General features: G+C 48.2%; 1 protein-coding gene across 5 annotated transcripts in view; it reads right to left on the minus strand.

Annotated features, from left to right (window-relative positions):
- cadps2 (Ca++-dependent secretion activator 2) overlaps nucleotides 1–24,259 on the minus strand; it is a 219,114-nt gene that overhangs the window by 156,658 nt on the left and 38,197 nt on the right. For all 5 annotated transcript variants that reach the window (XM_030097248.1, XM_030097247.1, XM_030097245.1 and 2 more), the window contains exon 2: nucleotides 22,881–22,992. In XM_030097248.1, the coding sequence (XP_029953108.1) occupies nucleotides 22,881–22,992 (112 nt within the window). The remainder of the gene's footprint in view (nucleotides 1–22,880; nucleotides 22,993–24,259) is intronic.

Genomic DNA, 24,259 nt, shown 5'->3' on the forward strand with positions numbered 1-24,259 from the left:
TCGTATACACAGGCCAGAGGTTATTTTGCCTACCTTGACATGTTTCGGCTGCCACTTCTGAGGAAGGCTGCAGCTTGGCAGCCGAAACATGTCAAGGTAGACAAAATAACCTCTGGGCTGTGTATACGAATCCAAACCATGAAGGAGGAGGACAGTCTTTGGGCTGGACACTGATGTCCTTCAAACATAAACCATCCAGTGTGTCCTTTCTGAGCAGAGCTGAGCGGGTCTACCAGAGCGCTCGGTGCTGTGGAATCCACATGGCTGGTCACACTACCAGAGCCTGCCGGGCCCCGGAGCCCCTCGCTGCTCCTGAGGGTCTGGCACGGGGGGCCCCGGGGGGCCCCGGGGGGCGGGGGGCTGCCACTGATGGGGAACAAGATGGCAATCTTACAGGAAGGGAATGCTGTGCTGCTGGTTCGACTGGGGCTCCCTGGGAGGGTTTCTGGACGGCAGGAGGCACGCAGAGCAGGAAAAAACAGAACAAAGCAAATCCTGCAGAAAAAGGAGCTCGGAGACGTCTCAGCGAGACGTCTCAGCGATCCAGCAGGTCCCGCTCTTCCAGCTGCAGACCTGAGGTAACCTGTCCTCTGTCAAAGCAGCACCAGCAATGGCAGGAGGTCCAGACCAGAATGAGGTCTGACTAGGACTGGGTTTAAAAAAATTGATTAATTGATTTTGAATCGATTCTTCTTTTAATAGCCCTATATCGATTCATAAAACCCTTGAATTGATTTATTTAATGTGTCTTTTCCCCCCCATAGTGTCATGTGACTTCTCGCATGACACGAGATCTGGTGCGACTAGTCCATATTGGTAAAAAAAAACATCATGGCGGAGTCTGGTATTTATGTGTTATTTATTTATTTATTTATTTTTTTGGGAATATGGTGATTAGAATGTAACCTGAAGTACATTCACCAAGACATACAGTCGGTGGCAGTGTACACCTAAGTTGTTGGTTGCTATTCCAAATAAGGAGAAGAAGAAGAATAAGAAGAAGAAGATCATGGGGGAGGCGCTGAAACCACCAACAAAAGACTTGAAGGCAGATGTCTGGAAAAACTTTGGATTAAAAAACTACAAAGACGGCAATGGACTGGATAAGAGCGAAGCTGTATGCAAGACTTGCAGTGTGGAGGTGAAGTACTGCGGAAACACAACAAATCTTCCAAACCATTTAACACGGCACCACCCAGAAACTCAAACGGCTCCCAAACAAATGCAGCTCAACAAGGCATCTGAAGTTCATTTACCAGCTAACTCTCCGCGAGCCCAGAAAAGAGCAAAGGCTGTCGCTACATCCATCGGCAGAGCATTCAACCATACTGCCCAGTCGAAAACCACGGTTTCCGCTGCCTTATGAAGACGCTGGAGCCACGCTACGTCGTACCCACATGCAAACAGTTCAGCCAAGTTACAATTCCAAACATTCTAAACAGATGTGAAAAATGACATTGCGACATCACTGAAATCAGCAGAGAGTCGCCCTGACCTGTGACTGCTGGACATCCAGAGCAACGGAATCATGCTTAAAGGATCAGTTCGGTTTAAACAGTCTTCACGTTGTTTATAGAAAGATGTAGAACAATCTACTCACTCAGAAGGGTTTTCTGATCCGAAAAGTGGTCCGGGAGAAAGTTAGATCCACAGTGGAGCTGCAGACCTCCATATACTGTTAGCCAATGGGGCATGTGTGGCGCCGGCTCCCAGAACGGCTTTAATCGTCCAAAAACTCATTCGTTTGACCAACATGTCCTCCTGGTCCCTCAGCCTCTCCTCCACCACAGCCCGGGGTCGCAAAATACCTGCTGAGGTTTTACAGATCTCTGAAGACACGGACACGGGGTCTGAGGGGGGACACGGGGTCTGAGGACGGGGTCTGAGGGGGGACACGGGGTCTGAGGGGGGACACGGGGTCTGAGAGGGGACACGGGGTCTGAGGGTCCAGCCAGAGGACTGTCAGGAGTCATTTGTCCTCTCATGTCTGTCCTTCACAGTCCTAAAGGGCAGAAGTCTGTCCTGCAGCAGTGAGGACGCTGTGAGCTGAAGGACTACAGATATCACCGCCGAAGACCTTCACAGCCCCCGGGGTCCCTCATGTCTCAGTGATGGTCCCCCCGGAGCTTCCATAGGCGCCCATCCAACCTGCCGGCAGCACAAATGTCAGCCGGCGTCACTAATGAAGGGACCAGCGGGAGACGTCCTCCCGCCCGCTGCTCCAATTAATTTGGGCTTTAAAACCTGACTGAATTATTTACAGGGCACAGAGCGGTGGCTGGGCCAGGAGTGGGGGGGTTGAAAACCAGGCTCTGCAGCCCTCTGAGGTCTCCTGAATTAGAAACAGTCCAGCTCCACAGGTTGGCGGCGGCTTCAGGGCAGAGCGCCGCCACAACGGGGACGGCAGAGGTCCAGCGGCGCCGGCAGCAGGTCTTTCAGATCAGAGGGAAGCTGCAGCCATGTTGACTCACACGCAAAAGTCAGGAGACGAAATGAGCTTCATATGACCTGCTGACAATTTCTAATGCTTTAAGGACAGAAGCAATACAGATATGAAGGTTTTGTAGATAATGGGCTTCAAGAAATAAAGAATCAACCAAATAACAGACGCTCAGTGGACATTCTGTCAGGATGAAGAGGCCCTGAAGACTGTCCAAACCCACTCTGCTTTGTGTATGAATACAGACCCAAATGCCGGCTCAGACGGTCACGTTAGTGGTGGCTGTGATTATTTATAGCATTAGAACGTGCCCGACAGTCTGGAAACCTGCCGGTGAGGTTTTGGTTTTGATTCTACACTGCACACCTGCCAGCCAAATTATCACCAAAGCTCCACCTGCACAAGAGCAGACCGGGCTGGAGGCGGCCAGCTCCCAGGGCGGCGGCCGCCAAGCTGAATCTGGACACCTCCCCACCTCGGCAGCCCGGTCTGCCAAACTGCTCAACACAGTGCGCCGGACGAAATGACCACCACGCGGTCCGGGGCCGCGGTCCGGGCCACAGTCCGGGACCACAGTCCGGGGCCACGATCAGGGGCCACGGTCCGGGCCACGGTCCGGGGCCACGGTCCGGGCCACGGTCCGCCACCCTGCGCTCCGTTGAGTTTTCTTACAAACCTTCAGAGACTTTATCCCGAGACTGAAAAATGACAGTTGAGGTTATAAAGAGTTAAAAGTGCTTTAATGAGCTCAGAAATGTATAAAACAGATATGCTTTGAGAAGTTTAATCATACTTTTCTATTATACTGGAGAGCTGCAGATCAAGTGTGACGTTAACGAAGTGGTGATATTTAGTTTTACTGGTGCACTGTGTGAATCTGGGTAAAGTATAAATCAATGTTTGTTCTGAATTTAAGTAATCACACTGCCAAGATATAAAATTACATGTCATACTCATTGAATATAAGCAGAACTCTCAGCTATAAGACTGTGGGGCGTGTCTGAGCTGCAGGCCAGAGTGACCTTTACAGCAGGTCAGACTAGGGCTGGGTACCGTTAGATATTTTTCGGGTACTAGTACTTTTTCGATACCTCATGTACGGTACCGGTTCCTGAACAGTACTTTTTTTGGTCCCTGCCTTCACGGCACACAGACGACGCCATGACTGTATTTGCACTTCCTGCCACTAGGTGTGCTGTTTGCATGTTCAACCTTATTTTAGACAGACACCAGAGAGGAAGAAGGGCTGCAGGCTGCAGGCTCTCTGCATGCTGTTAGAAAGAGTGTGAGCCGGCGAGACGTGGTGACATGTTCACTGATGCGATGCAGCGTTTCTTCAGTAAAAGAGAAGAACTGAACCATCGTTTCCACACATTTTGGGAATGATCGTTGGGGCAAAAAAAAAAACAGAAGCCAGGCTCCCAGCATGTTTATCGACCACACAGCCACTTTAAGAACCGGAACTGAGACCCGTACGCACGTCTCTTGTTCGGTACCACTATATACCCAAGTTTTTCGGTCGGTATCAGTGAGGTACCGTTAAACGGTACCCAGCCCTAGGTCAGACTAACCTTTACAGCAGGTCAGACTAACCTTTACAGCAGGTCAAATACCTCTTTTCCACCAAACCGGTTCCCAGGCCGGACTGGGGCCTGGGGCCCAACTGGTTCAAATCCAGGGCCTGAAAAATCCCGCTTTGGTTTTCCACCACACTGCGGCCACAGAGGGGGAGGGGGAGGGGGAGGTTGAGGTGGAGCGACGTCATCGCGTCATTGCAGAACGTCAGTACGCAGGTTTCTGCCAGACCTTTTCAGTCTAAATTCTGCAGCGCGCTGACATCGAACAGGAGAAACCCCCCCTGCGGTCCGCCGCGAGCCCCGCACTGCATTGCATTGTGAACAGAAGAACCGGTTCAATTTTGGGTGCCAGTCCCGATTTGGCCCGGGAACCAGTTTGGTGGAAAAGAGGCCAAAGTGAACTTTACAGCAGGTCTGAAAGTATTCAGACCCCTTAAAGTTTCTCACTCTGTGCCACTGCAGCTATTTGCCAGCAAAAAAAGTTCATTTCATTTCTCATTAACGTGCACTCAGTAGTTGTGCAAAATGAAAAAGCTGAATTGTCACATGGTCAGAAGTATTCAGAGCCGGTGCTCAGTGTGGAAGCTCCCTGTTCAGCTCGTACAGCCAGCAGTCTTCTTGGAAATGATGCAACAAGTTTCTCGCGCCTGGATTTGGGGATCCTCTCCAGTTCTGTCAGGTTGGATAGTGAATGTTGGTGGACAGCCATGTTGAGGTCTCTCCAGAGATGCTCCATTGGGTCTAGGTCAGGGTTCTGGGCTGGTCAAGAACGGTCACAGAGTGGTTCTGAAGACACTCTGTTATTCAGGGGGCGACAGTAGCTCAGTTGGTAGCGCGGGTCGTCTTATAACCGGAAGGTTGGTGGTTCGATCCCCGCTCCCGCAGGCGTAAAACTGTCGTTGTGTCCTTGGGCAAGACACTTCACCCACCTTGCCTAGTATGAAAGTTGTGAGAGTGAATGGTTGGTGGTGGGAGGGGCCGATGGCGCAGATTGGCAGCCTCGCTTCCGTCAGTCTGCCCCAGGATAGCTGTGGCTACAGCAGCAGCTTACCACCACCCAGTATGGAGTGAATGAAGAATGCAATGTAAAGTGTCTTTGAGTGTCCTGAAAAGCGCTGTATAAAACCAATGCATTATTATTATTCTAGCTGTGTCTGAGCTGGGTCTATGGTCCTGTTGAAAGGTGAACTTTGGGCCCAGTCTGAGTCCTCTGGAGGAGGTTTTCCTCCAGGGAATCTCTGTACTGGGCTGCATTCAGCTTTCCTTCAGTTGCAGCCAGTGGTCCAGTCCCTGCAGCTGAACCCCCCAACATGATGCCCCCCCCCCCCCATGTTTCACTGGAGGGATTGTACTGGGCAGGTGAGGACCAGTGCCTGCTTTTCTCCACACAAACCGCTTAGAATTCACACCAAACAGTTCAATCTTGGTCTCATCAGACCAGAGAATCTTATTCCTCCTAGTCTGGGCGTCCTTCCTGTGTTTTTGACTTTGATGCACTGAGGAGAGACTTCCATCAGGCCGCTCTGCCATAAGGCTGCACTGATGGTCGACTTTGTGGAACTTTCTCCATCTCCCTACCGCATCTCTGGAGCTCAGCCAGTGATCTCTGGGTTCTTCTTTATCTCTCTCAGCAAGGCTCGGTTTGGCTGGACGGCCAGGTCTAGGAAGAGTTGTGGTCGTCCCAAACTTCTTCCATTTAAGGATTCTGGAGGCCGTCGTGCTCTGAGGAACCTTGAGTGCTGCAGAAATTCTTTTGTAACCTTGGCCAGATCTGTGCCTTGCCACAATTCTGTCTGAGCTCCGAGGGCAGTTCCTTCACCTCAGGATTCTCATTTGCTCTGACAGCACTGTGAGCTGTGAGTCTCGTATAGATAGGGGTGTGTCTTTCCTAATCAAGTCCAATCAGATTAATTAAACACAGCTGGACTCCAATAAAGACGCTGAACCATCTCAAGGAGGATCAGAAGAAATGGAAGCATGTGAGTTAAATATGAATGTCGCTGCAAAGGGTCTGAATACTTGTGATATTTCAGTTTTTCTTTTTCGTAAATTTGTAAACAATTCTACATTTCTGTTTTTTTCTGTCAAGCTGAGTTGTTGAATACAGAGCCCCAGAGATGACATGGCAAATACCACAAAAACACAAAACAAAACATAATACCACCGCTGGGATTCACTGCACTGTTACCATAATTACAAGCTTCATTTGTCTCTTATCAAATTGAAAAACACTGATATTAAAAAAAATAAGTCAAGTTTGAATGGATTTTGTGAATAATGAAATTCAAATAACTTCACTGTAGCGAATGAAACGTGTCTGAATCCATCAAAGGACTTCTGTCCATCTTACTACAGCAATCATTTTGCCGAAATAAGCAATTTTTTAAAACGTGTTTCCATATTTTAACAAGTAATACTTTTCAATAACTTCACTATAACGTCCTTCCATCCATCCATCCATCTTCCATTGCTTATCCGGGCCGGGTCGCGGGGGCAGCAGTCTCAGCAGAGATGCCCAGACTTCCTGTCCCCAGACACTTCCTCCAGCTCTTCCAGGAGGATCCCAAGGCGTTCCCAGGCCAGCCGAGAGACACAGCCTCTCCAGTGTTCTGGGTCTTCCCCGGGGTCTCCTCCCAGTGGGACATGCCTGGAAAACCTCCCCAGGAGGCGTCCATGAGGCGTCCTAAAGAGGTGTCCGAGCCTCCTCAGCTGTTCCTCTGGATTTGGAGGAGTAGCGGCTCTACTCTGAGCTCCTCCCCCTGTCTCTAAGGGAGTCCAGCCACCCTACGGAGGAAGCTCATTTCAGCTGCTTGTATCCTTTCAATCATCACCCAAAGCTCATGACCATAGGTGAGGGTGGGAACGTAGATTGACCGGTAAATCGAGAGCTTCTCTTTTCGGCTCAGCTCCTTCTTCACCACGATGGACCGATACAACGACCGCATCACTGCAGCCGCTGCACCGATCCGCCTGTCAATCTCACCTCCATCCGCCCCCCACTGTGAACAAGACCCCAAGATACTGAAACTCCTCCACCTGGGCCAGAGTCTCTCCACCGACCTGGAGAGGACAGGCCACCTTCCTCCGGTCGAGGACCATGGCCTCGGATTTGAAGGTGCTGATCCTCATTCCTGTCGCTTCACACTTGGCTGCGAACCGCCCCAGTGCATGATGGTCCAGGTTAAATGAAGCCAACAGGACAACATCATCTGCAAAAAGCAGAGATGAAATCCTGTGGTCCCCGAACCGGACCCCCTCCGGCCCCTGGCTGCACCTAGACATTCTGTCCATAAAGATTATGAACAGAACCGGTGACAAAGGGCAGCCCTGCTGGAGTCCAACATGCACCGGGAACAGGTCCGACTTACTTCCGGCAATGTGAACCAGACTCCTACTCCGGTCATACAAGGACCGGACAGCCCGGACCCCGGACTCCGTATTCCCAGAGCCCCTCTCAGTCCACCTCTGAGACCTCAGTCTCTGCTTCCTCCTCGGATGTCATGGCGACGGGATTGAGGAGGTCCTCGAAGTATTCCTTCCACCTTCCTATGATATCCCCAGTGGAGGTCAGTAGCTCCTCCTCCACTGTAAACAGTGTTGGCGTAGACCTGCTTTCCCCTCCTGAGGCGCCGGACGGTTTGCCAGAATTTCTTCGAGGCCGACCGATAGTCTTCCTCCATGGCCTCCTGAACTCCTCCCAGACCCGAGTTTTTGCCTCCACAACCACTCGGGCTGCAGTTCTCTTGGCCTGCCGGTACCTGTCAGCTGCTTCTGGAGTCCCATGAGCCACCAGGGCTCGATAGGACTCCTTCTTCAGCTTGACGGCAGCCCTTACTTCCTGTCTCCACCACCAGGTTCGGGGATTGCCGCCACGACAGGCACCGGAGACCTTACGACCACAGCTCCAAGCAGCTGCTTCGACAATGGAGGTGGAGAACATGGAGAACATGGTCCACTCGGACTCAATGTCCCCAGCCTCCCTCGGGACATGAGAGAAGCTCTCCTGGAGGTGGGAGTTGAAAACCCTGCTGACAGAGGGTTCCACCAGACGTTCCCAGCAGACCCTCACAACCCGGTTTCCTCCTCCGCCAGCGAATCCAACTCACCACCAGGTGGTGATCGGTTGACAGCTCTGCTCCTCTGTTCACCCAAGTGTCCAAAACACAAGGTCAGAGGTCAGATGACACGACAACAAAGTCAATCATCGACCTCCGATCTAGAGTGTCCTGGTGCCAAGTGCACTTATGGACCCCCCGGTGCTCCAACATGGTGTTCGTTATGGACAAACTGTGACTAGTACAGAAGTCCAATAACAGAACACCACTCGGGTTCAGATGGGGGAGGCCGTGTGATCCAATCACCCCCCTCCAGGTCTCACTGTCGCTGCCCACGTGGACGCTGAAGTCCCCCAGTAGAACCATGGAGTCCCCAGTCGGAGCACTGTCCAGCACCCCTCCCAGGGACTCCAAGAAGGCCGGGTACTCTGCACTGCTGTTCGGCCCGTAAGCCGAGACCACAGTGAGGCACCTGTCCCCGACCCGAAGGACCAGGGACCAGACCCTCTCGTTCACTGGGGTGAACTCCAACACATGGCGCTGAGCTGTGGGGCTATAAGCAAACCCACACCAGCCCGCCGCCTCTCACCACGGCAACACCAGAGCAGTGGAGAGTCCAGCCCTTCTCCAGAGGAGGGTTCCAGAGCCCCGGCTGTGTGTGGAGGTGAGCCCGACTATATCTAGCCGGTACCTCTCAACCTCCCTCACAAGCTCGGGCTCCTCCCCCTCAACGAGGTGACATTCTACGTCCCTCGAGCTAGTCTCTGTGTCTGAGGATCGGGTCGCCATGCACCCTGCCGTTGGCTGCCACCCAATCCACACTGCACCCATCACTATAATGTGCAACAGAGAAATAAACTCTGCCCAAGTATCAAAGGAGCTCCTGCTGATCATATTAAAACAATTACACTCAACAAAAATATAAACACAACACTTTTGTTTTTGATCCCATTTTGCATGAGATGGACTTAAAGATCTAAAATTCATTCCAGATACACAATATTACCATTTCTTTCAAACATTGTTCACAAATCTGTCTGAATGTGTGACAGTGAGCACTTCTGCTTTGCTGAGATAATCCGTCCCACCTCACAGGTGTGCCACATCAAGATGCTCATCAGAGACCATGATTAGTGCACAGGTGAGCCTTAGACTGTCCACAATAAAAGGCCACCCTGAAATGTGCATTTTTGTCTCAGTATCTGGTGTGACCACCATTTGCCTCATGCAGTGCACCACATCTTCTTCGCACAGAGTTTATCAGATTGTCAATTGTGGCCTGTGGAATGTCGGTCCACTCCTCTTCCAAGGCTGTGCCAAGCTGCTGGATATTAGTGGGAAGTGGTCCACGCTGTCGTATACGCCGGTCAAGCACATCCCAAACATGCTCACTGGGTGACATGTCCGGTGAGATGCTGGCCATGCCAGAACTGGGACATTTTCAGCTTCCAAGCATTGTGTCCAGAACCTTGCAACATGGGGCCGTGCATTATCTTGCTGAAACATGAGGTGATGTTCATGGATGTATGGCACAACAACGGGCCTCAGGATCTCATCACGGTGTCTCTGTGCATTCAAAATGCCATCAGTAAAATGCACCTGTGTTCTTCATCCATAACAGATGCCTGCCCATACCATAACCCCCCACCACCATGGGCCACTCCATCCACAACATCGACATCAGCAAAGTGCTCACCCACACCACGCCACACACGCTGTCTGCCATCTGCCCTGAACCATGTCAACCCAGATTCCTCTGTGAAGAGAACACCTCTCCAACGTGCCAGGCGCCATTGAACGTGAGCATTTGCCCACTCAAGTCTGTTACGGCGACGATCTGGAATCCGGTTAACACCCCGATGAGGACGACGAGCATGCAGATGAGCTTCCCTGAGACGGTTTCTGACAGTTTGTGCAGAAATTCTTTGGTTATGCAAACCAATAGTTTCAGCAGCTGTCTGAGCGGCTGGTCTCAGACCATCCTGGAGGTGAACCTGCTGGATGTGGAGGTCCTGGGCTGCTGTGGTTACACCTGGTCTGCGGTTGTGAGGCCGGTTGGATGTACTGCCATATTCTCTGAAACGCCTTTGGAGACGGCTTATGGTGGAGAAATGAACATTCAATGCACGAGCAACAGATCTGGTTGACATTCCTGCTGTCAGCATGCCAGCTGCTCCCTCAATGCTGAGACATCTGAGGCGTTTTGCTGTGAGACAAAAATGCACATTTCAGGGTGGCCTTTTATTGTGGACAGTCTAAGGCTCACCTGTGCACTAATCATGGTGTCTGATGAGCATCTTGATGTGGCAATGTTTGAAAGAAATGGTAATATTGTGTATCTGGAATGAATTTTAGATCTTTAAGTCCATCTCATGAAAAATGGGAGCAAAACAAGTGTTGCGTTTATATTTTTGTTGAGTGTGGTTTGACCAAAGAAGATATTCACATAATTTTTATGACTTTTTACGAGCAATTTTTTCAATAACTTCACTGTAGTGTAGATGAATGAAATCTGCCTCAACAATCAAACTATGAAAAAAAATGTATATCTAACAAAGTGTTTTTCTACTATGACAGGAGACAGGTGAAGGTTGTAGTGATTATGGTGACACTGCAGTGAATCCCACTACTGTGTTGTTGTGGTATTTGTCTTCACTGTCGTCTTGCAGACGATCCCTTAACCCCGCAGCACTACCGGCTGCTCATAGGGGTCAACGCCGTTTCTGCTGCTTGATAGACAGATATTTTTAATTAGAATGAGCTTGTAGCATATCGTCCACCTCACAGCGATGGGATGGAGACGCCCTTTGTATGTTACTGATGTTTTGTTAAAGAGTTATTGAGACCAAAAGTCTGCATCTGTCAATATGCTGCCAACTTTACTGGTCTGTTCAGTGAATGAATGATATACCTAAATCGTGGCCACAAATTAGTATTTTGTGGCCACGATTTATTTTTTCATGGCCACAAATTAGTAATTCGTGCACACGATTTCGTGGCCACAATTATTAATTAGGGCTGAAACGATTCATCGAATAAATCGAATGATTCGATTATAAAAAAGCTTCGAATTAAATTCTGTTGCTTCGAGGATTCGTTTATTAATTGTGTACAGTGAAACTACCGTGAAACCGCCAGCGTGTAGCGCTGTGAGTGCGTGTAAGACGCACGGACATGTTGGAGCAAGCATGAAGCACGGCGCGAGAAATGGAGCTGCGTTCACACTAGGGCTGAACGATATATTGTTATCATATCGATATCGGGATATGAACATTCAGGACATTAGTTTGTCAAAATCGACGATATCAAGATTTCCCCTGCTTGCCCTGCATGTAAGCTTGCCCATGCACAGGTCAGGCCAGCCAACCACAAACCTCTTTACTGGTTGACAGATGATGGCAGCCAATGAGAAACATCAGAGGGAGGCAGGAGGGAGACGGAGACGCTCACATGTGCTACACGCAGCGGAGAAAGCAAAACAACACGAGTGCTGAAGAGACGCGGTTGCAGAATCTGCACAAACGAATTTGGTGGTAGTGGCAGTGAGTTCTCATAAAAAAACTGCTTTTTTTTAACATCCTTTTGTATTATCAGGGCGCGAAATTCCCCATAAAATGGCGGTGGGGACCAATTGAGTTTGAATCTCCGCTGGTTTAGGTGCCATATCAGTAGATCCTTACCGCCTGTTAGATTTTTTTTATCATGAAATTGCGTTGCTTCTCTTTTAATGAATCAATCAAAACCAACACGCCTCGTAACTCTGGGATTCCATTTTTGCATTCTTCTTCTGTGCTTCACGCTGCACTCTGCATCTAACAACCACAATGCGCCCTCTGCTGGACTGAAGGAGGTACTGCTGGATTTCTGGCGCTGCTTTGAACTCCAACAACAAATACTTCAGAACACAATGACAGCAGTGGGTGTAAACAGTAGTAACTGTAAATATGCAAATCTGCCGAAACAGTTAATGATTTACTGCGATAGTACAGTTCTCCACCCCTGAATGAGGCAATCACAGGCAGGCATGGGCGCAAATACAGAATGACATCAATGAACATCAGTGAGAGAGGTCCTCCAGGGTCTGATACATACAGAGACAAAACCTGGTCAGATTAATAACTGAATAGAATCAGAATCTACACTAACATTCACAGCCATCAGCAGGATCTCAGCTAAAATACTTTGTTTCAACTGGGTGCAGCTACATTATATGAAATGTGACTTGTGCTGGTATGGATTCTGGGGTGAATGTGCCACCACCACCAAAGGAACTTGTCAAAGCTGGGATGCTTCAATCAGTAATTAGAAACATGCATACCTGCAACAAAATTAATAAAAATCATTTTATAAATTTGCACCTTAGGGTGGGCCATATAGCATAAGAAGATCTACCATCCCAGACACAGAGCAGCAGATAGATATAAACAGAACTAAACAAGTACAACAAAATACAACAGTTTAATTTAAAAATTATTGTTGGATCCTGTTTTTGATCAGCATTTTACAAAATTGAAAATTAAGGACCTGTTAAAACTTGTGAGGAACTGTTAAAATTTTCTGAGGACCTGCTGAAAAAACTTGGAGGGCCTGTTAAAATTTTGACGAATTTCATGCCCTGTATTATGATGTTTTTATTTTTCAGAAAAATGCTTAACTTTCACTGAATTCATTGTAATATATCGTATCGATATCGAGATATCTGGCATAGATATGGAGATATGAAATTTTGCCCATATCGTTCAGCCCTAGTTCACACCGCCAAATGCTTTCCGCTATAAATGGGAACGCGCGTTCCACCAGCGACGAGACGCGGAGGCGTCGGACGCGGCGTGTTGTCGCGACGCAGACGCGTTTTCACGGCACATCGGGGCGTTGAAGAGCAGAATGAAGAAAATGCTGGCGCGAAAAGGAGGAAGCACAACAAAGAAAACGCCAGAAAATGTCTAAAGTTTGGGAAAACTTTAAACGAAAAAAAGGGAAGAGCTCGGTGCAAAGTTTGCACTGCCAAGCGGAGCTGGCGTAATATAACAGCACCATGTCCATGCTAAGAAAAAAAAAAGTGACTGTATTCTGAAATTGTTGTTTTGCACTCAGTTCAGTTCAGTTTATTTGAGCATATGTTGAACAATCAAGCAACAAATTGAAAAACAAAAATAAAAGGACATGACAGTCATACAAGGCTCAAAAGGAGTAAGCAGAAGTAGATACTTATTAGAGCTTACCCCTATTTCCACTTTCACATTCATAGCTGCATTGTCGGCTATTTACATGTCAACTTTTGTGACAAGGAGGAAAATAAATAAGCAAATACGTGAGAAGACAACCATAAAGATACAATAATGATAGAGTACATGCACATGCCCACACACACACAGTGTGCCTGGGCATGTGCATCAGCGCTTAGGTGTAATTACTATATGCATGCACCTGCATACCTATGTGGATGTGCATAGCTTGTGTAAGTGCAGTATTGTGTAGTTCCTCCACATGCTCACATTTGCACACATGAGCGTATGCAGGTAACTGTTATACAGTAGTGAATTTTAAGTCAAGTAAAGCCAAAGAGTGTACAGTTTTTAAAGACAACCATGGTTAACAATACATCTACTGATGCTCAAACTTGGACACATCATCAGTGTTGTATCCTAGATTCATCGGGTGTTTCGGGTCTTGCAACAGACACCCTCCTCTAGGCAACCCGACCGAGGTGATCAATTCTCGGCCTGTGTCCAAGTGGCTTGCTACCCCCACTACAACCACTGCTCTCCCCTTTTCAACCAGAGCCACCTGGAGGCTCTTTCAGCTGCCTCCACGTTGTTGCCTATGGCCCTTCTGCGGTTCTCACCCGTAATGCCGAGTGTTAAGTAGGCTTTGCTCAGGGAGTAGCTCGCAAACCCCCGACAGCCTACCTCCACTGGCATACACCTGGTCTTCCACCCGTTCCTCCGACAGTCCTCCACCCACTCTTGGTACTTCTCCCTCTTTCTTTCCTGGGCCTCCTCCATTCTCTCCTCCCATGGAACCGTTAGTTCCAGGAGGAAGAGTTGTTTTGTGGCTTCTGAGATCAAGATGATATCTGGTCTCAATCTGGACTGGGTGATGTGTGATGGAATCTTCAGCTGCCTCTCTAGGTCAACTGTCATCCCCCAGTCTCGTGCCGTGGAGAGCAAACCCGCCGAGCAGTTCTTAGGTGCTCTCTCCAGTCTCTGTCCTTCCCTGACAAAGCAGATGGCCTTGGCTGTAGCTTGGGTGGATCTGCTGTCTTTGAACCCCTTGCTAATTGCCTCTGCGGTGGATTTGAGGACCTGGTCATGCCTCCATCGATACCGACCCTCGCTCAGCGCCCTGGAGCAGCTGCTCAGGATGTGTTCCCAGTGTTTTGGAGCACAGGGGGCATGCAGATGTCTCTATTTTGCCCCATGTGCGGAGGTTGGATGGGCTTGGGAGAACATCATATACCCCCTGGATCAAGAACTTGATCCTCTGAGGATTCCACTGCCAGATGTCCTTCCAGGTGAGTCTTCGTTCCATCGCCTGCTCCCACTTCATCCAGGCACCCTGCTTTCGCATGGCCACTGCTCTGCTGGTTAGCTCTTCCTCGACTGAGGCTCGCACCTCCTCCTGCACCAACCTCTGCCTCTCTCTTCCACTGGCACAGTCGAAATAATCGCTGGTTGGCTCCAAGTCCAGCCCTGCCATGTGCCACTGTCCCCAAGATAGCCTAGTGCTTTAGCTGTGACTCTGCCTGCTCGACCGCATCGGATGCCCTCCCTGTCCTCACAACAATCCCTGCCCCGGACACTTTGGCATCTCTGGATCTAGAGTACTGCAGGTGTTCCCGTGTCCGTGTTACAATAAATTCCTCCCTGACTGAGCGGAAGGGGAGCCTGAGTTTGTTGGTGTTGCCATAAAGTCCAATGCCGCTCAGACTGCGTGGCAATCCTAGCCATCTTCACAGATAACTGCTCACCCTCTGCTCGAAGGCTTCCACCACCGTCATGGGGACCCTCGTAGATAAGGAGAGGCCAGAGTATTCTTGGGAGGATCCCGTGCTGGTAGATCCAGGCCTTAAATCTTCCTGGGAGCCCAGACTTATCCACTGCCCTTAGCCAGCTCTCTAGGTCTACACTGGTTGCCTTGATAGAATCGGCATCCTTCAGACTGCAGTTGAAGACCTTACCAAGGCTCTTCACTGGCCTCTCGGTGGACTGATGGAATCTGGTCTTCTCCCAGGCTGAAGCAGAATTTGTCTGTGACTCTGCCCTTCTTCATTATCAGAGGACCTCGACTTTGCCGGTTTCAAGCTACATCCGTGCCCACCTCATGACACGCTCCAACCCATGAAGGATCCACCTGGCTCCGGGTACAGCTGTTGTTGTGACCGTGAGGTCATCCATGAAGGCTCTGATGGGAGGTTGCCTTACTCCTGACTTGCTCAGAGGACCTCTACATTCTGGTTCAGCTGCCTTGACCAGCATGTTCATTGCCAGCGCAAAGAAGGTCACTGAGATTGTGCACCCAGTGATTATTCCAACTTGAAGCTGGTGCCAGTCTGATGTCAACTCACCAGAGGAGACTCTCAAACTGAACTTGCTGTAGTAGTCCAGGATGAGCTGCTTAACCTTCTGGGGGACATGATGTCTTTCTAGTGCTACTTCCACCAGCTTGTGGGGTATCGAGCCATAGACATTGGCGAGGTCCAGCCACAGCACCGCCAGGTCCCCTTTCCTCCCTTCTCGCTTCCCTGATGAGTTGTGTTACCACGCCTGTGTGTTCCAGACAACCTGAAACTCCCGGTATTCCTCCCTTCTGCACTGACGTGTCAATGTAATTGTTGCTCAACAGGAAGTTGGAGAGTCTTTTGGCTACAGTGCTGAAGAAGATTTTGCTCTCAAACACTGAGCAAGGAGATAACGCGGAACTGGTCGATGTTCTCAGACTTCTCGTCCTTCGGTATATACACTCCCTCTGCATACTTCCATGAATGAGCTATCTTCCCTCTCCTCCAAATTACTTTCAGAGCCTTCCAAGCCGATGTCTAAGCTTTGGGCATTTTTTATAGACTTTATACGGAACTCCGCTTGGGCCTGGGCTGAGTTTGCCCGTGCCCTCTGCACCACTTCCTCGACTTCACTAAGGCAGGGCTCCTGAGGTTGAACTCTGATGTGGGCTCTGGTGACACTGCCAGTGCATCACATGGACCCAGCGGATGTTCTCTGACAGGGTCACTGTACATGGCCTTGAGGGGCTCGTCGATGGCATCCTTGGAGCAGGTAAGGCAGCCAGACCTCTTCTGGCCAAGAAGCTGCTTGGTCAACTTGAAGGGATTGGCCAGGAAAGCACTTCTCTTCCTGGCCCGCTCCCTCTGCCTCCTCCTGTGAAACTCTGCCTCAGTTCCGAAACGCTCAGCCGCGATGTTTACAATGAGGGTGGCCATAGTTTCCAGTCGACGGTCCACGTCCCCTTTGGCTGTCACTCCCAAGACACAATCTACATCCTCATCGAACTGCTGCCACTCAGATCTCTTTGAGGATTGGGGTCACTGGATCCTCCGCCTGGCTGAAGGCGGCAGGCCAGTTGTCCTGGTTGAAGTTTGCTGGTTTTGGAGGCTCTGTGGGTTGCCTGAAGATGATGCTGTTTCTTGGGGGCTTAGCGTGGCATTCGAACTGTTGACAGTGGTTGTAGGTGACACTTGGAGGCTCTGGGCACTGTGGGTTGCCTCCGGGCCTAGCTCCTCCTGCATCTGACCAGAAGTAACTTCTGTGCGTTGTGTCATCGTTGCCACTGACAAACATTTCATCCTGCCCTGATGTATCTTTAAACCCTTCTGATTCTTACAGGTTTTGCCGCAGATGCATTGTACTGTCGTCATCGTTATGCCATTATCCTTAGTCGTCGTTCTTAAATCTGTCCTGTTGGGGTACTCATCCTCCCCCCCTCTCAGGCACCCCTGGGGGTATATTCCTGTTGTTGTGTCCTGTAGCTTGCTTTGGGATCTTCCTCTTGGAAGATGTGGCTTGGGCTGCCAAGCCTCCCGACCCTGGTTTGCCGTCTCTCCGGCCGTCCTCTGTCTCTCCAGATGTCACCACCTTTTCGTAGTCGTCACCCAGTCTATTCCTGGTGTCACTGGTACTCCCAGAGGTTTCGGTTAACAATACATCTACTGATGCTCAAACTTGAACACATCATCAGTGTGTAACCATAAACAATCCTTAAACCGTAATACTGTTGGATTAATTGCTACATATTTCATTTATATCGTCCAATAGCACTTAGGATGATGGTAATTCTATAATAGAGTTTAATACATACATTATATAAACACATATTTTACAGCAGACTTTCATTGACAGCATATCTCATGAATACATTTAATTTGTACAGTCTTTAAAGCTTGCTAATGAGGTTAAAGAGTCATCCAATTAATTCCATAAGTCAACTCCTCTTCAGTGATAAACATACTTTTTAAAGTGGTACGAACCCGCTGGTTTTTAAAATTCATTTGTCCTCTTAGATTATATTTAGGATCTCTATCAAGGAACATGCTCTGAATATTGATCGGAGGCAGTTTGTTCCGGGCCTTATACATGATTTGTAGTGTTTTAAATTTCACTAGATCTTCAAATTTCATAATCTTAGAATGTAGAAAAAGAGGGTTTGTATGATCCTTATAACCAGCATTGTGTATAATCCTGATAGCCTTTTTTTTGCATGATGGAAATGTCATTAACATTGGTTTGATATGTATTTCCCCAAACCTCGACGCAGTAGCTAATATATGGTAATATAAGCGTACAAGAGATTGTGAAAAGCGCTTTTGAATCCAAAAGATGTTTTGATTTTCTCATAATTGCAATAGATTTAGCCATTTTATTTTTCACAGTTGTTATTTGTGGCTTCCAGCGTAATTTCAGATCAATAATAAATCCCAAGAAAATTATATTCGTTCCACACATTCAATTATTTCATTATTTATTAGTAATTAGGTTCCATGTCGATTTTCTTGTTACCTATTACCATGAATTTAGTTTTTTTGAGATTAAGTGATAATTTATTATAGTCAAACCATTCTTTCAGTTTGATCATTTCCGTAGAGGCCTCGGCCAATAGCTGGTTTAGATTCGTTCCAGAGCACAAAAATTGTTGTATCGTCTGCGAAAAGTACTAATTTGAGTTTTTTGGAGATAGCACACAAGTCATTAATATACAGTAAAAGAGGATTGGTCCGATACAGAACCTTGAGGCACTCCACACTCGATGGGCCTCAAGGTTGAGGCACAGTCACCAATCTGACACACTGATGTCTGTTGTGCAAGTATGATTCAACCAATGCAAACGGGCAGCCTCTGATTCCATATTTTTCTAGTTGGTTTAAGATACTGTGGTCTATCGTATCAAACGCCTTTTTGAGATCTATAAAAATGGCAAGAGAATATTTTTGTTTCTCCATGTTGTTGCTAATCTCTTCAACCAGGTCGATCGTGGCTAGAGTGGTGGAACGGTTCTCCCTGAAGCCATACTGGCTTTCCTGTAATAAGTTATTTCTATTCATATAGGTATTGAGTCTGTCCTTAAAAAGTTTTTCAAGAATTTTTGCCATTTGAGGCAGCAGAGAGATCGGCCTGTGGTTTTGAAAAAATATGTTCATCACCATTTTTGAATATGGGTCATTACTTTTGCAATTTCATTTGTGATGGAAATTCACAGTTTCAAAGGAGAGATTAAAGATGTGTGTAATTGGAGTAATTATATCAACAATAACTTGCTTAAATCAGGCTCATGCTCAGGCCATCACAGTCCTGAGAGGTTTTCTTCTTAAAACCGTCCCACCACTTTAAGGATTTCCTCATCATCGACTGGGCTGAGGCAGAAGGGAACCAGGATTACGATTACATTGACATCAGTTTGGGGGACATTATTTGGAGTGGCAACTGCTTTAGCAAGATCTGGCCCCCACTTCAACAAAGTAGTTACTGACCCTTCAACTATTTCTTGCAAATTAACCACGTCCTATCCTTATGTATAAAATATTCTGCTATTATATTAATTTAGGCTTAGTTCCAATAATTTCATTTAGCGCTCTCCAAAAACCTTTTATATTATTCTTATTACAATCAAGCAAAGTCTTATAGTACTCTTTCTTACTTCTTCTCAATATTTCTGCTAGTTTCTTTTTATATTTTTGTATCGGTTTTCAGATTCCAAGGTTCCAGCTTAGATAAACTTCTTGTAGAGAACATTTTTCTTTTACAAGCATTAATTAGTCTGTTTGTCATCCAAGGGCTTCAGTTTTTACGTTTAATATCATTTAAGTTTTTAAGGGGCAATGAAAGTCAAGACATGCTTTAAAAGAAGTCATGAAATTATTATAAGCAATATCAACGTCTCTTTCATTGATGATGAAGAAATTTGAATGTGTGAATGTGCTGTTTTGGACTCAGCCTGAGTATTATTTTGTTTGGTTTTTGCACAAGACAGCAAATTAATATCAATAGAAATTGTTTGACAATACTGAATATTGCCTGCTGTACTTGAAGTGTTCTTTAATAATCAGCTTTCATGTGCATTTTTTTATAATGAAGGGGAGGCCTTAGCCCTCTCAGGTATTTTATTTTTTAATTTAAATAATTTTGTGAATTTAAAGTGCAACGTTCATCCTAGCAATGTGTGTTCTTGTGCACTTTAATGAATGTTACTGCAAGTATTAATAGTAGTTCATTTTTTGTCCGTGGTGAGTTTTATGCTTGCCGAAATAAAACAAAAAATGTAAAAAAATTATATAGAATTTTCTTGGATAATATATATTATCCAATTAATCGATCAATCGACCAAATGATCGATAGATTAATCGATTACTAAAATAATCGATAGCTGCAGCCCTATTATTAATTTTTTTTTTTTTTTTTTTTTACCAAGTCATGTCCGGGGCTCCGTAGCTGAATGTACATTGAGAAATAAATTAACTTTTTGATTTCGGCAAATGAATGCAATGACACAGACTGAGAATTTGAAGGAGTCAGAATACTTTCCGTCCCACTGTAAAACAAACGGAAGTACTAAAGTATGAGAGAATTCCTCCAGGTTGTGGCAGCGTTCAGGATGTCTTGCCATGTTTCATTTCTTGTCAGCAGAATGCTGAGAGGCAGTCGGACGACGTTCACCTCCCCATGGTGAAAGAGTGACTAAGCTTTCTTCCTTTACTACGCTGCCAATCAAGGTGGTCAACCAGGTGGCCCGCCAAGGAGACCTCCAGAGGATCAAACTCCGAAGGGTCTTTCATTTACTGAGCAGAGGAAAAAGCAACATGGAGGGAAATTCCATCTATGTGTGGTCTAGTTTATTCAGCTTTAGGTCCTGACAAAGAGATGAACGGATCCTGCGTTGTTCGCCGAATCCGGTCCGGTCCGGGTCTGGTCGGTCCGGGTCTGGTCGGTCCGGGTCTGGTCGGGTCGGGTCGGGTCGGGTCGGGGTGTGACCAGACAGCCGGTTCTCTGAGGAAGGCTGGATTCTTACTGGAGCTGCTATTTCTCAACGTTAACTAGTGACGCATCCACTTGCTTCACTTGCAGAGCTCTGACCACGGTGAGCCTCCTCTTCACCCCGGGATATCCCGCAGTGTGGCTTACTGAAATGAGTTCTTACTTCTGAAACAGTCTCAGCCTGAATTGCGGAGACTGCAAGTTCATCAATGGAGACGATAAAGACTGCAAGCCGGCTGAGTGGAGAAATACAGGAACAAAATACAACATATAGAAGAGGGTTTAATACTGCCACTGCCAGACTGGATGCAGACAAACGCCTCCTCCCCCTGTGGACATTCTTCTCCCCCTCCTCCCCGGCGCAGGCAGCCATCGAGCGACCAGACCAGGAGAAGACGCCCCCCGGCAGGCTCCCCCACTCAAAACCGGCAGTCCAAGAGAGCGCATGTGCTCCATGGTGAGTCTGAGTATCTTTAATGTGACCAAGTCCACTGTGTGCAAAACATGTACAACCGGCAGGATAACATGTACATGACACGGAGAGACGGCGCTGTGCAGCCAGGCGGTCAGCCCGTCAGTCAAACCACCACTGACCGGTCCCGCTCCACAGAGGTGGTTCCAGCTGGCGAGCTTCCACGCACCGTGGGAAGTGTTCTGGAACGAAGTCGCCCCCGCACCCAGCTGAATGTGTGGACACCTACCCCCGGCGTGGCTCCGCCCATCTGGGAGCAGACAGTCAACAACATACCCATCTGACTTAGGCGCGATGTAGCACCTGTGGAAACGCCCACTGGCCTGCCCACCCTGCACTGTGCGGCTGAAACAGAGCCCGGTATCCATGTAAACATTAAAGACTGGAAGTTAATGTGTGGAGAACGTTAAATAAGCACGAACACACACTCTTCCAACATTTCCATCCTCCCACACTGCGCTCTGGCAAATCCACTTTCATGCTGCATTAGCGGGTCTGACTGAAAGTTCTATCAAAGCAAACAGACGTAACACAGATATGAACCTCCCACACACACACACACACACACACACACACCACTAAGCGACAGCTGACAGCTTAGGAATGTGATGGCAGCAGTGTTTAAATGCTGCACTGGTGCTGAGGAGACCTGGAGGCTTGCATATCATTTAGCATCTCAGTCAAGAAGCAGTAGGAAGAAGAGTTGAAGTCGAGTGACGGTTTAGAAAACGAGTCCAGTCTTCAGCCTTGAAGCAGATTTCAACATGAAGCTCAAATGTTTAGAGAAGGCGTTGATCTGTTGAGAGTACCATTTAAAACATGTCCTCGCTGGAGACATAGACAATGGACTGTCCTTCTGGATCTTGTTTTCCAAATAAATGATAAAAAAGATGGTCGTTTATCCGGATCAACTCAATGGAACTCTGGAACATCAGACAAATCTCAGACAGGTCGTTTCAATTCATGCTCATGTTTTCAGTGTTCATCTATTCTTACCCACTCAAGGCTTTAGCGCCACACTCTGGGGATATACTATGTTTGAGGAGCAGACGGTTCAATCTGCTCACTCCGGATCTGACTGAGGATGAAGTGGATTTGTAAGTTTTGCAGTTTTTCCTCGTACAATGAAAAGAACAACTGTGAGTCACTACGGGACAGTCATGGATGTTGAAGACGAGGCTCGATCTGTATTTACCGAAATTGTCCAACTGTACTCCAGCCCCATGTGGATTTATCCCCATCTTCGACCCGCTAACGATCGGCTTTTTTTTTTTTTTTTTAAGACTCCTTTGCCACTGCATGCAGACGCGGGTCTGGCCACCTGCTGGCGAGCCGCAACGCTGCGTTTTCTCGTGCTGATGGTGTCCCACGTTGATGACATCATCAGCGCGACGGAGCACAACAAAAGTAACCAATGCAGCAGAACACCGTCCCCGTTACCAGGTCTAAATGCCGATTAAAACCTTTCCCACTGCCATGAGGAGCCGATAGTTAGCGGGTTTACACAGGTTTTTTGGCCGGTGGGAAAGGAGTCCTGAGATTTCACTGCTGTCCTTTAGTGTCTGAATGTGTTTATTCAACTTCTTACAGCAGAGACACAAGACAAAGAAAAAAAAACCTGGAAACGAGGTTTTATGGTAAAGTAGGGGTGTTTCTCCCACTGACAAGAGCTGACAGCCCCCCCATCAAGCAGCTTACCACACACACACACAACACACACACACACACACACACCACACACACACACACACACACACACACACACACACACACACACACACACACACACACACACACCACACACACACACACACACACACACACACACACACACACACACACACACACACACACACCCGTAGTAGCTCCTCACGGCGTTGCAGAAAGCCTCGTCGGCCACGATCTGAGTGTCTCCGTCCAGGAAGGCCAGGAAGCGCTCCTTCACCGCCTGCAGCTGCTGCTTGTTCACCTGAAGAGAGACACGGAGGACAGGACCGGGGTGGGGGGGGCAGCCACAGGACAGACAGGAAGGGGGACAACATTAGTTCCATTAGAACAGTGAAAAGGTACAGGCTCAGATACACCCCGTCCCCTCTGAACCAGACTCAGACACACCCCGTCCCCTCTGAACCAGACTCAGACAACACCCGTCCCCTCTGACCAGACTCAGACACACCCCGTCCCCTCTGAACCAGACTCAGACACACCCCGTCCCCTCTGAACCAGACTCAGACACACCCGTCCCCTCTGAACCAGACTCAGACACACCCCATTCCCCTCTGAAACCAGACTCAGACACACCCCCGTCCCCTCTGAACCAGACTCAGACCACACCCCATCCCCTCTGAACCAGACTCAGACACACCCCGTCCCCTCTGAACCAGACTCAGACACACCCCGTCCCCTCTGAACCAGACTCAGAACACACCCATCCCCTCTGAACCGGACTCAGACACACCCCGTCCCCTCTGACCGGACTCAGACACACCCCGTCCCCTCTGAACCAGACTCAGACACACCCCGTCCCCTCTGAAACCAGACTCAGACACACCCCGTCCCCTCTGAACCAGACTCAGACACACCCCATCCCCTCTGGAACCGGACTCAGACACAACCCCGTCCCCACTGAACCGGACTCAGATACACCCCGTCCCCTCTGAACCAGACTCAGACACACCCCGTCCCCTCTGAACCGACTCAGACACACCCCGTCCCCTCTGAACCGGACTCAGACACACCCCATACCCCTCTGAACCGGACTCAGACACCACCCCGTCCCCTCTGAACCAGACTCATACACACCCCATCCCCTCTGAACCAGACTCAGATACACCCCATCCCCTCTGAACCAGACTCAGACACACCCCATCCCCTCTGAACCAGACTCAGATGAAAACTACCTGGCTTCATAAAGTTTTCAGAAACAATTTGTGATTTTGTACAAAAGAAAAAAAAAATACAGTTTAGACCAAAAACTTTCTATCCAAGGATTTTATCTGAGTTCCTTTCAGCTTCCTGCATTGGAGCTTCCTGTTGATTACCAGCTCCAGTGTGTGTCCTTGCTTCTTTCCACCTTTTCAGAGTCACACGATGTTTTTACCCTCCACTGAAGCGCTGCAGCCAGAAAAACATTTACTCTCAAACCCTCTGAGACGACTGATTCTCCTCCTTCAGCCTAGTGACTCCTGCAGCAATGGATTCCCCAAGTAAGCACGATCCACTCCGGACACGGGGGT

The sequence above is a fragment of the Salarias fasciatus genome, chromosome 7 (assembly GCF_902148845.1).
Source record: "Salarias fasciatus chromosome 7, fSalaFa1.1, whole genome shotgun sequence".
Classification (NCBI taxonomy): domain Eukaryota; kingdom Metazoa; phylum Chordata; class Actinopteri; order Blenniiformes; family Blenniidae; genus Salarias; species Salarias fasciatus.